At 44.0% G+C, this 13,427-nt stretch overlaps 1 protein-coding gene across 5 annotated transcripts in view; it reads right to left on the bottom strand.

Moving 5' to 3' along the window:
- LOC129714278 (ryanodine receptor 1-like) overlaps nt 1-13,427 on the bottom strand; it is a 525,269-nt gene that overhangs the window by 425,432 nt on the left and 86,410 nt on the right. For all 5 annotated transcript variants that reach the window (XM_055663830.1, XM_055663832.1, XM_055663834.1 and 2 more), the window contains exons 7-8: nt 10,860-10,959; nt 6,393-6,489 (exon numbers count right to left, since the gene is read on the bottom strand). In XM_055663830.1, coding sequence (XP_055519805.1) covers nt 6,393-6,489; nt 10,860-10,959 — 197 coding nt within the window. The remainder of the gene's footprint in view (nt 1-6,392; nt 6,490-10,859; nt 10,960-13,427) is intronic.

Here is a 13,427-nt window from a genome sequence, read left to right as displayed (position 1 = left end):
GTAAAAAAAGAGAAGAGGTCCTGTTAGTTTGACGTCAGTGGTGGGCAAATTAATGGAAAGGATACTTAGAGATAATATATATAAGCATCTGGATAAACAAGATCTGATTAGGAACAGTCAACATGGATTTGTGCCTGGAAGGTCATGTTTGACTAATCTTCTTGAATTTTTTGAAGAGGTTACTCGGGAAATTGATGAGGGTAAAGCAGTGGATGTTGTATATATGGACTTCAGTAAGGCCTTTGACAAGGTTCCTCACGGAAGGTTGGTTAAGAAGGTTCAATGGTTGGGTATTAATGGTGGAGTAGCAAGATGGATTCAACAGTGGCTGAATGGGAGATGCCAGAGAGTAATGGTGGATGGTTGTTTGGCAGGTTGGAGGCCAGTGACTAGTGGGGTGCCACAGGGATCTGTGTTGTGTCCACTGTTGTTTGTCATGTACATCAATGATCTGGATGATGGTGTGGTAAATTGGATTAGTAAGTATGCAGATGATACTAAGATAGGTGGGGTTGTGGATAATGAAGTAGATTTTCAAAGTCTACAGAGAGATGTATGCCAGTTGGAAGAGTGGGCTGAAAGATGGCAGATGGAGTTTAATGCAGATAAATGTGAGGTGCTACCTCTTGGCAGGACAAATCAAAATAGGACGTACATGGTAAATGGTAGGGAATTGAAGAATGCAGGCGAACAGAGGGATCTTGGAATAACTGTGCACAGTTCCCTGAAAGTGGAATCTCATGTAGATAGGGTGGTAAAGAAAGCTTTTGGTGTGCTGGCCTTTATAAATCAGAGCATTGAGTATAGAAGTTGGGATGTACTGTTAAAATTGTACAAGGCATTGGTGAGGCCAATTCTGGAGTATAGTGTACACTTTTGGTCACCTAATTATAGGAAGGATGTCAACAAAATAGAGAGAGTACAGAGGAGATTTACTAGAATGTTGCCTGGGTTTCAGCAACTAAGTTACAGAGAAAGGTTGAACAAGTTAGGGCTTTATTCTTTGGAGCGCAGAAGGTTAAGGGGGGACTTGATAGAGGTCCTTAAAATGATGAGAGGGATAGACAGAGTTGACATGGATAAGCTTTTCCCACTGAGAGTAGGGAAGATTCAAACAAGGGGACATGACTTGAGAATTAAGGGACAGAAGTTTAGGGGTAACATGAGGGGGGAACTTCTTTACTCAGAGAGTGGTGGCTGTGTGGAATGAGCTTCCAGTGAAGGTGGTGGAGGCAGGTTCGTTTTTATCATTTAAAAATAAATTGGATAGTTATATGGACGGGAAAGGAATGGAGGGTTATGGTCTGAGCACAGGTACATGGGACTAGGGGAGAATACGTGTTCGGCACGGACTAGAAGGGTCGAGATGGCCTGTTTCCGTGCTGTAAATTGCTGTAATGGTTATATGTTATATGTTATATTTTGCAAACAGGATTCAAGGATGGGGTTGATGGACCCCACTAGAAGCACCACGATGCAACATAAGGTCCTGGATTCAGCAGTCTCCATGGGCCATATGTAGCAGTAGACATAATAAAATTATATCATGTGAATGATTGATGGAAAAAGGATTAAATAGATGCCAGATTTTTAAGTCTGACTATACAGATACTTATACAATATGGTAACAGGCCTTTCATGCAACTCATTTAAAACTACCAAGATGTCAAGCTAAACCCATTTGCCTTAGCATCTTGTTTCCATGAACTTGTCCAAATATCTTTGGATTGTTACAATTGCACCCACCTCCACACTTCTGCCAGCTCATTCCACCATAAGTTCATCATATGTTCATAAGATCAAGGAGCAGATTTAAGCCATTCGCCCCATCAAGTCTACTTCATCATTCAATCTTGGCTGATCTATCTTTCCCTCTCAACCCCCTAATCTATGACACACTTACTAAGCAAGAATCTGTAAATATATACCTTAAAAATATCCATTCTCGGCCTCCACACCCATCTGTGTCAATTAATTCCACAGATTCACCAGCCTCTGACTAAAGAAATTCATCCTCTTCTCCTTTCTAAAGGTATGTCCTTTTATTCTGAGGATAAGGCCTCTGATCCTGGACTCTCCCACTAGTGGAAACATCCTTTCCACATTCACTCTATCCAGACCTTTCACTATGCGGTAAGATTCAATGAGGTTCTCCCCTCATCCTTCAAAACCCCAGCGAGTACAGGCACAGCGCCTTCACACGCTCATCACATGTTAACGCAATCATTCCTGGGATCATTCTCGTAAACTTCCTCTGGACCCTCTCCAATGCCAACACCTCCTTTCTCAGATATGGAGCCCAAATGCAGTCTGACCAGTGCCTTATAAAGCCTCAGCATTACATACCTATTTTTGTAATATAGCCCTCTCCAAATAAATGCTTGCATTGCATTTGCCTTCTTTACTACTGATTCGACTTGCAAATTAAATTTTCGGGAATCCTGCACCGTCCTTTGCATCCCTGATTTCAGATTTCTCTCCCCATTTAGAAAATAGTCTTAAGTTTTTATTATTACCAAAATACATGACTCCACATTTTGCTATTTTATCTGCCACTTCTCAGCCCACTCTCCCAAATGTGTCCAAGGCCTTCTGCGGTGTTCCTGCTTCCTCTACACTACCTGCCCCTCCACCTATCTTTGTATCATCTGCAAACTTGGCTGCAAAGCCTTCAATTCCCCCATCCAAATCATTGATATACATCATGAAGAGTAGCGGCCTCAGTACTGTCCCCTGCGGAACCCTCTGTGTCGTAAAACATGCCCCTTAGTTTAACCCAAAATATTTCTCTTTGCGAATGAAATGCACGCTCTCCAGATTTAGATTCCCCATATCCTGAGAATAGACAGATTATTTGAAGGGTCTTGACCCAAAACGTCACCCATTCCTTCTCTCCAGAGATGCTGCCTGTCCCGCTGATTTACTCCAGCTTTTTGTGTCCATCTTCAGTTTAAACCAGCATTTTCAGTTCCTTCTTACAGATTATTTACCTTCACTGTGCCCGTCATCTATCTATATCTCTATACCTCTGAACTTGGATGTGTATTTATTTGTGTGATGTTCGTGTGCGTTTCACATCTCCTCGAAAACAGGATGCGCTAACGGTGACATTTTTACATATTCCGATAGAGATTTAAGTCATGACATCAAAAATCGCCTTATCTGAAAATTTCATGCGTTATTTCTCAAGTTATTTATGAAAATGTTCTCAAATCTCAAATAACAGAAAATAAACAAGAATGTCTCGCTGATGACGTCACAATGGATCTGAATGCCTGCCTCTGCTCGCTCTGTGAATGATGTCACCCCTGTTCTGTCTTCTGTACTTCTTGGCTTCTTAACCTTTACTTCATTAAATTTGTCACTTAGCGTTTTTAAACCTGCTCAGGTCATGCTGCAGGATCCGCTGGGTTCCTTGAAGATCTTGAAAAATGGCTGCGGCGGTCGTTATCGCCGCACGGGCGCAGGGCAGCACGATGGGAAGGTGGCCCGGATGGCCATTACTCCCTCTGGGAGAGGTCGTCTCAGGAGACCTGTGATTCCTTCGTTGATCGTAGGGACTCGGGGAATCGTGAAGCCTTTTCTTCACTGGTGATCTCAATCCCACCTGCCGATCTCTGGACTTCATGGAGGACGACCTCCTCTACGTTTCTTCCGTCCGATCATCTGTCACGCGAGTGGGTGGGCCTCCCCTCGCAGGGAGGCTGCTAGCGCTAGCCAAGCCCAGCTCGACGCCCGCCCGCCCGCAGCCTCCCTCAAATCCACGACTACCCGTAGCCTCTCTCGGATCGACGATCGCCTGCCACGTCGCTCGGGGTCTTCAGCTTGACGCCCGCTCGCGTCCTTGCTCGGGACCAGGCCTGCCCGCAGACTGGCTCGGGCCCGGCGCATGGTGGGGAAGCTGCTGCTCTACGACCTGGATAGGTGCTGCCTCAAAACCCTCCCCCCCCTCTCGACCCCCTCCCCCTCCCTCTCGACACCCTCCCTATCTCCCTCCTTCTCTACCCCCTCGCACTTCCTCTCTACCCCCTCTCCCCCTGCCTTTCTACCCTCTCCCCATCCCTCACTATCCCCTCCCAACCCCTACCTTCTCCCTCCCGGACTCCCTCTCTATGCCCTCCCTCTCCCCCTCACTCTCTGCCCCCCCTCCCTCTGCCCCCCCTCCCTCTCTGCCCCCCCTCCCTCTCTGCCCCCCCTCCCTCTCTGCCCCCCCTCCTCCCTCTCTGCCCCCCTCCCTCCCTCTCGGCCTGGGTTTTGTTGGGGGGAACGGGTTACGTTGGGGAAATGGGGTGATTGGCTTCGGGGGGGCGTCTGTCTCCGGGGTGAGCGTCGATGCCGCGTTCGGGGACCAGCCCTCCCGTGTGACGCCGCGCCCCCCCCCCCTCCCCCCCTCCGCATTGGTGGACGGGACCCAACGGGTCCCATTTGATCTAGTCATTCTATAAACCTCGTTAGAGCCACAAGCACTCCAGGAAAAGGAGTCCCATCCTAGTCAGTATCTCTTTACAACTCAAACCCTCCAGCTTTCAGCAACATTCCTGTGAATATTTGCTGCGCCCTCCCTCGTGCACACATCCTTCCTATTGTGTGGCGACTAGACTGCACACAATACTCCAAGTGCAGCCTCACCAATGATTTATAAACATGATGCCCCACCTACTAGACTCAGTGCCTCACCCAATGAAGGCAAACATATCAGACGTTTCCTTATGTATCTGTCTACAATAATTAATACTTTCTGGGAACTATATACTCAAACCCCAGGGAGTTACTGTTCAATAACATTCTCTCGGGCCTTAACATTCACTAAGTGTGTCTTGGTTTTGTTTACTTTCCCAAAATGGATGAATTCACACTTGCCCAAGTTTAATTACATCAGCCATTCCATTGCCCACATTCTGGTTGATCTAATGTGGTCATCATTCTGGTGACCTCAGACAACCTTTCCTAGTCTGGCCACAGTACATTTTTTATGTGCTCTGGAAACATAACTCGCAGAACTCCTATGTTCACATTCAAGTCATACGAGAATGTTTATATCAAATATCAGAGGTCCCCAACATGGAAGCTTCTGGTAGACCACTGGCATCCAATCAGAAAAAAAACATCCCTCAACCACCAACATAACAGGCTTATTCATAGAGAGGGTGTGGTGAAAGGTAGATATTCTAGCCGGAGGTCTGTGATTAGTGAAGTTCTGCAGAGATCTGTGCAGGGATCTCTGATATATATATATATAAATATGACCTAAATAAATGACTTAAATGTAGATGGATCGGTGAATAGGTTTGTGAACAACACTAAAATTGGAGGAGTTGTAGATAGGGAGGAATGGTGTCAGAAGATACAACAGGATGTAGATCAGCTGCAGAAAAGGGTGGAGTAAGGGCAGATTTTAATTCAAACAAGTGTGAGGTAGTGCACTTGGGAGACAGAATGTAAGGTGAAAGTATACAATTATTGTAAGATCTGTAACAGTATGGATGTGCAGAGGGATGTTGGAGTGCAAATTCATAGCTCACTGAAGATGACAGAACAAGAGATAAGGTAAAGAAAGGCATACCGTATGCTTGCCCTCATTGCAAGGAGTATAAAAGTCATGGAGTCATGTTGCAGATCTATAAGACTTTGGTTAGGCTGTACTTGGAGTATTGCATGCAGTTCTGGTTGCCTCATTACAGGGAAGATGCGAAGGCTTGGGAGAGGGTTCATGTTTACCAGAATGCTGCCTGGATTGGAGGGTTTCTGCTCCTGGGAGCGGTTGGATAGACATGGGTTCGATTTTATCATTTAAAAATAAATTGGATAGTTATATGGACGGGAAAGGAATGGAGGGTTATGGTCTGAGTGCAGGTAGATGGGACTAGGGGAGAATAAGTGTTCGGCACGGACTAGAAGGGCCAAGATGGCCTGATTCTGTGCTGTAATTGTTATATGGTTATATGGTTATATGGGTTGATTTCTCTGGAAAATCAGAGGTTGAGAGGAGACTTCGTAGAAGGATATAAAATTATGAGAGGCCTGGACAGGGTAGACAGTAAAAAACTTTTTCTCCAGGGTGGAAATGTCCAACACTAGAGGGCATAGCTATCAGGTGAGTGGGGGAAATTTTAATGGAGATGTGCAGGGCAAGTTATTTTTTACAGAAGGCAGTATGGGCCTGGAACGCATTACCGGGGGTGATGGAGGAGGCAGATACAATAGTAGCATTTAAGAGGCTTTGAGATAGGCATTTGGAAGTCCATGGAATAGAGGGATCTGGATCATGTACCAGGCATCCATCAGAAGGTGTTATTTTGAAAGATATTTCTTCACTCTTAAAAAACAAAAACTTTACAACTGAAAACAGAATCTTTCCAAAAGATTCAATCAATGCCAACTGATAAACTGACCTGCGTTGATCTTCACCCTGATCAAATGATGCTACGGTCAGACATTCATCCATATGACCATGGAACAGGCGAAGAACATGCCCTCCAGTTACAAATCCTGAGCAATTCAACAAAAGAATACAGTGTGAAGAAATATATATACATTTTGTATCAAAAAGTTACAATTTCAACATATCGCCTTTTTTAACTTCTCAAATTTGTATAGATTGCTGATTAAATTGGAAAAAATTGGTAAAACCATTATTGTTTTGATACGCTTCAAACTTTGAATCTCATATTTCAATCTATGTTCATGTCATTGACACTGACCGAATTTCATGCTTTTGGATACAAGCTTATGAGCTTTAATGCTTTCTTGACAAAATAGGGTAGCTTTGTAAATCTAAATATTTCAAAATTCAAAAGCTTCCATTGCAAAGACATGACCTACTTCTTTAAAGTTCAAGTGCAATCGCCACATATTACAGAAATGTATTCCAAGCACAGGTGTGTTTGGAAATGTATTCCAAGTACATCTCCAAAGATGTACAGGTTTGTAGGTTAATTGGCTTGGTAAATGTAAAATCTGTCCCTAGTGGGTGTACGATGGTGTTAGTGTGCGGGAATTGCTGGTCGGCGCGGACCCGGTGGGCCGAAGGGCCTGTTTCTGCGCTGTATCTCTAAACTAAAGGCGACAACTGCCATTTTCATAAAATAATGAATAAAGCACAGATGCTTAGAAATTAATAAGGATAATACTGTTGTTCTTTACAGCAAATGCAACAAGAAGTTGGCTTCCCATTTCTACTAATTCCCATGGAGACCTCTCGTACCATGACTCCTTTGTTCACTCATCCCTCTACACCCAACGCTACCCTTCCCCAGGCACATTCCCCTGCAACCACAGGAGATGTAACACCCATCTCTACACCTCCTCTCTCACTTCCATTCAGGCTCTCCAACAGTGCTTTCAGGTGAGACAGTGGTTACTTGCACATCCTCCAATCTAGTCCATTGCATTTGGTGCTACTGATGTCACCTCCTCTAAATCAACAAGACTAAGTAAAGACGAATCTTTCTCAGAGATGGTAGCAAGACTGAGCGTCCAGTGAATGCAGGTTTGTTTTTATCATTTTGGATAGTTTATGGATGGGAAGGGAATATATGGTGAGCGCAGGTATATCTAAATGTGTTCGGCACGGACTAGAAGGGTCGAGATGGCCTGTTTCCGTGCTGTAATTGTTATATGGTTATTATATGGTTAAGTGTAGATGAGTTGACTGTTTTGCTGAATATGTGGTCTAACCACCAAGGCCTGCTGGAGCTCCTGGTTGCAAGCCATTTTAATTCCACTGCCCTGTCACCCAGTTCCTTTCCCCTCATCCTTCCAATCATTTCCCACTCCTCTCTAGTCCCACAGCTTCCCCCCTCCCTTCCCCCCCCCCCCCCCCCCCCCCCCCCCACCCCCCCCCCCCCCCCCCCCCCCCCCCCCCCCTAGTGAGAGGTGTTGGGGGGGGGGGGGGGGGGGGGGGGGACTCCACGGTGTCCTCCTGTTGTTCTCAGTGGCCTGAAAAAAGCACTGTCCTCAGGGGTTACAACATGAGCTGCAACAACAGCTGTGCAGTGGGTGAAGAAGGGCTCGATACTGCACCCTGCGAGTCCGGAGTGGCGTCGGAAGCCCTGGCTTTATGTGGTTGTGTATATGCTGCGAGCTGGGGTTGGGTTGGCAGTTCCGTCCGTTATAACCAAATTCCGTTATAAAGGGGTCCATTAAAACAAGGATTTACTGTAATGCCTATAGGTGAATTATTTTCTTTAAATGCACATCATTGAAAATTCTGACCCCTGGCCCAACTGACCACATGGCAGTCCTCAATAGTCCTGCACACTTCACAAAGACATTTTGATTCCTTCACATTTCATATACCATTCTGATCATTTATACCATCTTTATGAGGCGCAATATGAACAAAATATGAGGTGCTGTTCCTCCAATTTGCGCTGGACGCTTGGTCTCACCGATGTAGAGAAGTTGACACCTGGAACAGCGGATACAGTAGATCCAGGTGTCAACTTCCCTACATCGGCGAGACCAAGCGCAGGCTCAGCGATCGTTTCACTGAACACCTTCGCTCAGTCCATCTTAACCTACCTGATCTCCCTGTGGCTCAGCACTTCAACTCCCCCTCCCATTCCCAATCTCCTCCTTTGTCAGAATGAGGCCCTGTGCAAATTGAGGGAACTGCATCTCATATTTCTCTTGGGTAGTTTACACCCCAGAGGTATGAACATTGACTTCTCTAACTTCAGATAGCCCTTGCTTTCTCTCTTCACCCCCTTCCCAGTTCTCCCACCAGTCTTACTGTCTATGACTACATTGTATCTTTGTCCAGCCACCTCCCCTGACATCAGTCTGAAGAAGGGTCTCGACCCAAAACATCACCCATTCCTTCTCTCCAGAGATGCTGCCTCACCCGCTGAGTTACTCCAGCATTTTATGTTCACAGTCATCGTATATGCGTCACATTCTCTGAACAATTGAATTACCTGGTCAGTGTGGTGATGCCCCAATTCGTACCCTTTTCTCACAACAAATTCAGTTGTTTGAATCCTTATAATACCTTATAATGTAAAATTCAATTGCCTGTTACTCTTTCGACTACTCATTTTAAATAGTTGATTCTTTGCAGCCCTCTCGGGTTGGAAATTCTAAAAGAAACATTGTCCTAGGCAAAGAATATTTTTCTCAGCTGTGTTCTTAAAGACTGGCCACTTATTTCAATACCATGACCCCTGGTTCTGGACAATGCAGTCATGGGAAGAATTAACTTTGTATATACAGTGTCAAGTTCTAGAAGAATTTTGTATATTTTGATGATATCACCATTTTTCTAAACTCCTTTCCATTTCCCTCCACAGATGCTGCCTGATCCGCTGAAATCCTCCAACTGTGTTTTGCTCAATATTCCAGAATCTGCAGCCCCTTGTGTCCCCACAGAACAATCCTGGTCTGATTATCCTCTCCTCATACAACAAACACAGTACCCCAAGATTCAACATGGTAAATCTTCACTGTGCTCCCCTGATAGTTCAATAATCCACTTAACATTCCTTTTCACAGCTCTATAGATAGTCCTTTAAGAGATGCGCATTTTAGCTTAACTTACATTTACTCTTTTCAATATGTTTATCATTAGTGAAATTGTTCAGATATTTTCAACTGCATGGAATCATCAGCCATCATAATGTTATGAGAAGTACTTCTATGAATAGTGTGAACAGGTATTTTGAAATACAATTAAACAAAACCGCCATATGAAATAATGATCCTAACACAGTCGTGATTCCCATTATACACTCAATGTGGGTGGATTTACACCATACAACGTAAGCACTGTTCATTAACTCAACATCTGCTCTGTCCCCAAGCTAACATTTTTGATAAGCAGTGGCTGTTCTTATTTTTGATTAGCATGTTCTGGTTATTATCATTTTTCTCAAGCAACAGCATCCCTACCTCCAATCCCATGTTCAAAATGTACCACAATACACCAACATCTACTTCCAAAGCATTAAATATGCCGAAATTTAATTTTGTTTGAAAGCACATAAAGGTAGTTACAACTTTAGCTCATGGTTATAGAAAATAATTACAAGAACATTTTAACATGTACTCGACATTTCCTCTATTTTTGACTGAACAATATTACATTTTGCACAGCCTTTAATTGTGTTCCTCATCAAAATATTTTAGATACCAGAAACTACAGATGCTGGAATCTTCAGCAAAAAATGAAAGTGCTGGAAAACTCAGTGGGTCAGGAAACATCTATGGACAGATGGCGTTTCGTATTGAGCCCCTTCTTCAGTCGGAATGTTGTAACAGGGAAGACAGCTGGGCAAGGAGGGAGTAGAGCAAAGCCAAGCATGTGGCAAGTGGATTCAGTTGAGGTTGGAGTGACAAAGACTAAAGTTGAAAAGCAGACAGAATGGAATCTCATAAGGAAATATTAAGTGAAAGCCAGAGGAAAAAGATATGCGTGGAAGGGGATGGAGAAGGGGAAAGGGTGGGATAAAATTGAAATATGAGGATCAGGGATGGGAGATGACTTATGGAAGGGGAGGGGAGAGAGAGGGCGGGGGAAAGAGGAGAGGTGGGGGAGCTCTTACTTGAAATTGGAGCGTTCAACGCTCATATTAGGTTGTAAGTTACCCAAGCAGATACGGGAAGCTGTTCTTCCATTTGCGAGTGGCCAAACTCTGGCAATGAAGGAAGTGAAAACGAAAAGGCGATATGGGAATGGTAAGGAGTTAAAATGGTTAGCAACCTGGAGTTCCAGCAAGCCTTGGTGGACAGAGCGCATGTGTTCGGCGAACAGACATCTAGATGTGCTTGGTCTTTTTGTTGTTCTACTATGAATTAGTATAATTTTCAATGAACAGATTCTCGTTCCTTCCTCCCCCCCCATGTTACAATTCATTACTAACCTTCAGCAAGCTCACAGCCTGAGCAGGTAGGGTTCATATTCCAAAGAGTCTGCATAAAAGAGGCATCCACTTGCAAATCTCCGCTGGCACAAGATAAATGCTTTGGAAAAGATATACAGAAAAAATTGTCAGTACCATATCTTCCATAACCTACACAAAATTTCACATTGACCAATTATATATTTTATTACTATTGCGCATAAGATATATGCTACGCAATCTATTGAAAACAGCAAAAATAATTAGCTTGTTAATCTATATCATAATCACTAATTCCATTGCTCTCCTAAATATCAAAAGGAACTGGACCAGATCATTCACCACCTTAGCATCAGCGTTGACCCAGAGAAAAGCATCAGACTAGGTATCCACATCATCACTAAGATCAAAGATAAACACAACATACTGGAGTAACTCAGCAGGTCAGGTAGCATCCCTGGAGAAAAGGATGGGTGATGTTTCAGATCGGGACCCTTCTTCGGAATCTGAAGAAGGGTCCCGACCTGAAACGTCAGTTTATCCTTTATCTCCTGAGATGCTGCTGACCCAATGTTACTACAGCACTTTATGTCTATCTTTTTTTTATAAACCAGCATCTACAATTCTTTGTTTCTACATCATCACTATGACCATCTATTTTATTCCACAATATTATCTGACCTTTACCCGACCACAACCAATCAAATGTTCGTCCATGCGTTTCTTGCCTGTAGACTTGACAAATCCGATGCGCGCAGTCTCCTTTTCATTTTACCCTCAAACACAAGATCTTTCCACATTCTCTTCAATTCACTTAAATCCTAGGCCTAATGATTTAAATTGGCGCCAGTTTACGCAACACTCCTATATTAAAATTCTTATCTTTATTTTGGAACACAAATCTTGCCCCTTCTCTTTTCTGGCCCCTTTTTTGCGCCTTAACTTAATTACTTTACCTTAACCTGTAATTCCAACAACACATCCCAATTCCCTTGGCTAGGTCATGACGATGGTCTTCCAATTAACTGATGATAACAGACCTCATTAAGGAATAATCAAATGTTGTCAAGATTTTGTGGATGTTTTATCTATTGGGATGACTGAAATCTTGTGCAAACAAAAACAAAATGCTGCAGGAACTCAACGGAGCAGACAGAATCTGTGGAGGCAAATGGACAGATGACATCTTTGATCGGATCACTGTAGACTGATGGAGAGGAGAAACCTGCCTTCAGTTGCATTGGGCCTACTATCTGGACTTCCCTTCTCGACCTGCTGCATTTCTCTTTCTTCCTCAGAAAGGATTTTCCAAATCTACTTATTTGAACAACATTTTGTACATCTGCTCCAATGAGGTGAAGAGGGTGACCAAGAGGATTGATGAGATAAGGTTGCAGACGTTGTCTACAAGTACAGGGAGATAAAAGATAACTAAGAATAGTAGGGTAGTATTCGGGGGAGATTTTAACTTCTCCAATATTGACTGATCTGCCATAGTATAGCATAATTGGAACGGGTGGAACTTGGTATAAGCATCTGAGGAAGTTTCCTTAATCAATTTACTGCATCTTGGTGGAACCAGTCTGTTGCTGAAGCTACTCCTCAGGTTGACCAGTGTGACATGGTGTGTTGTATTGTCCAAGATGCTCTGCAGTTTGAGAATCATCTTCCCTTCCAAGACCACCTCCCATGAATCCAATTCTGCCCTCAGGACAGAGCCAGCCTTTCCTGATGAGCTTATTAAACCAGTTGGCGTCCGCAGGCTTCGCCCTGCTGCCCCAGCATATGACAGCGAAGAAGATGCGACTAGCCACCACCGATTGGTAGAACATCTGCAACATCTTACTGCAGATGTTGATGGAGCAGAGCCTTCTCAAAAACTACAGCCGGCTCTGTCCTTCTTATACAGGGCCTCAGCGTTCCTGGACCAGTTCAGTTTACTGTCAAGTTTCAAGGTCAGTTTATTGTCACATGTACATTGTACATTGCAAGGTACATTGAAATTTGAGTTGCCATACTATGTGAAAAACAAGACACGCAACCACATAAAAGTTAACATAAACATCGAAGGTATTTGTACTCCTTGGTAAACTGCACATCCACACCATATATGGAGACAGGGGTGTTTCTCTCCTTCTAATGTCCACCACTAACTCCTGAGTCTTGTCGGTGTTGAGCTGCAGGTAATTCATCCCACACCTCCCAACAAAGTCGTTGACTACACCTCTGTATTCAGCTTCCCACTTTTCACTGATGCAGCCCACAATTGCAGTCATCCGAAAACTTCTGCAGGTGGCAGAAGTCTGCTTTATATGTTTTTTAAGTCCAAGGTGCAGATGGTGAACAAGAAGGGGGAGAGGACCATCCACTTTGTTGCTCACTACCATGTCTGAGACTTAGTTCTGTAGTCTGGCATACTGTGGTCGTCCAGTCAGATAGTCGGTGATCCATGACACCAATGGAGGATCCACCCGCATCTTTGTCAGTTTGCTCCCTAACAGTGCAAGCCGGATGGTGTTAAAAGCACTGGAGAGGTACAAAAACATGACTCTTACAGTGCTTGCCGGCTTATCCAGATGAGCATAGGAA

The sequence above is a fragment of the Leucoraja erinacea genome, chromosome 38 (assembly GCF_028641065.1).
Source record: "Leucoraja erinacea ecotype New England chromosome 38, Leri_hhj_1, whole genome shotgun sequence".
Taxonomy (NCBI): domain Eukaryota; kingdom Metazoa; phylum Chordata; class Chondrichthyes; order Rajiformes; family Rajidae; genus Leucoraja; species Leucoraja erinaceus.
The sequence above is the reverse complement of the archived record's forward strand: the minus strand, read 5'-3'. Positions and strand labels throughout refer to the sequence as shown.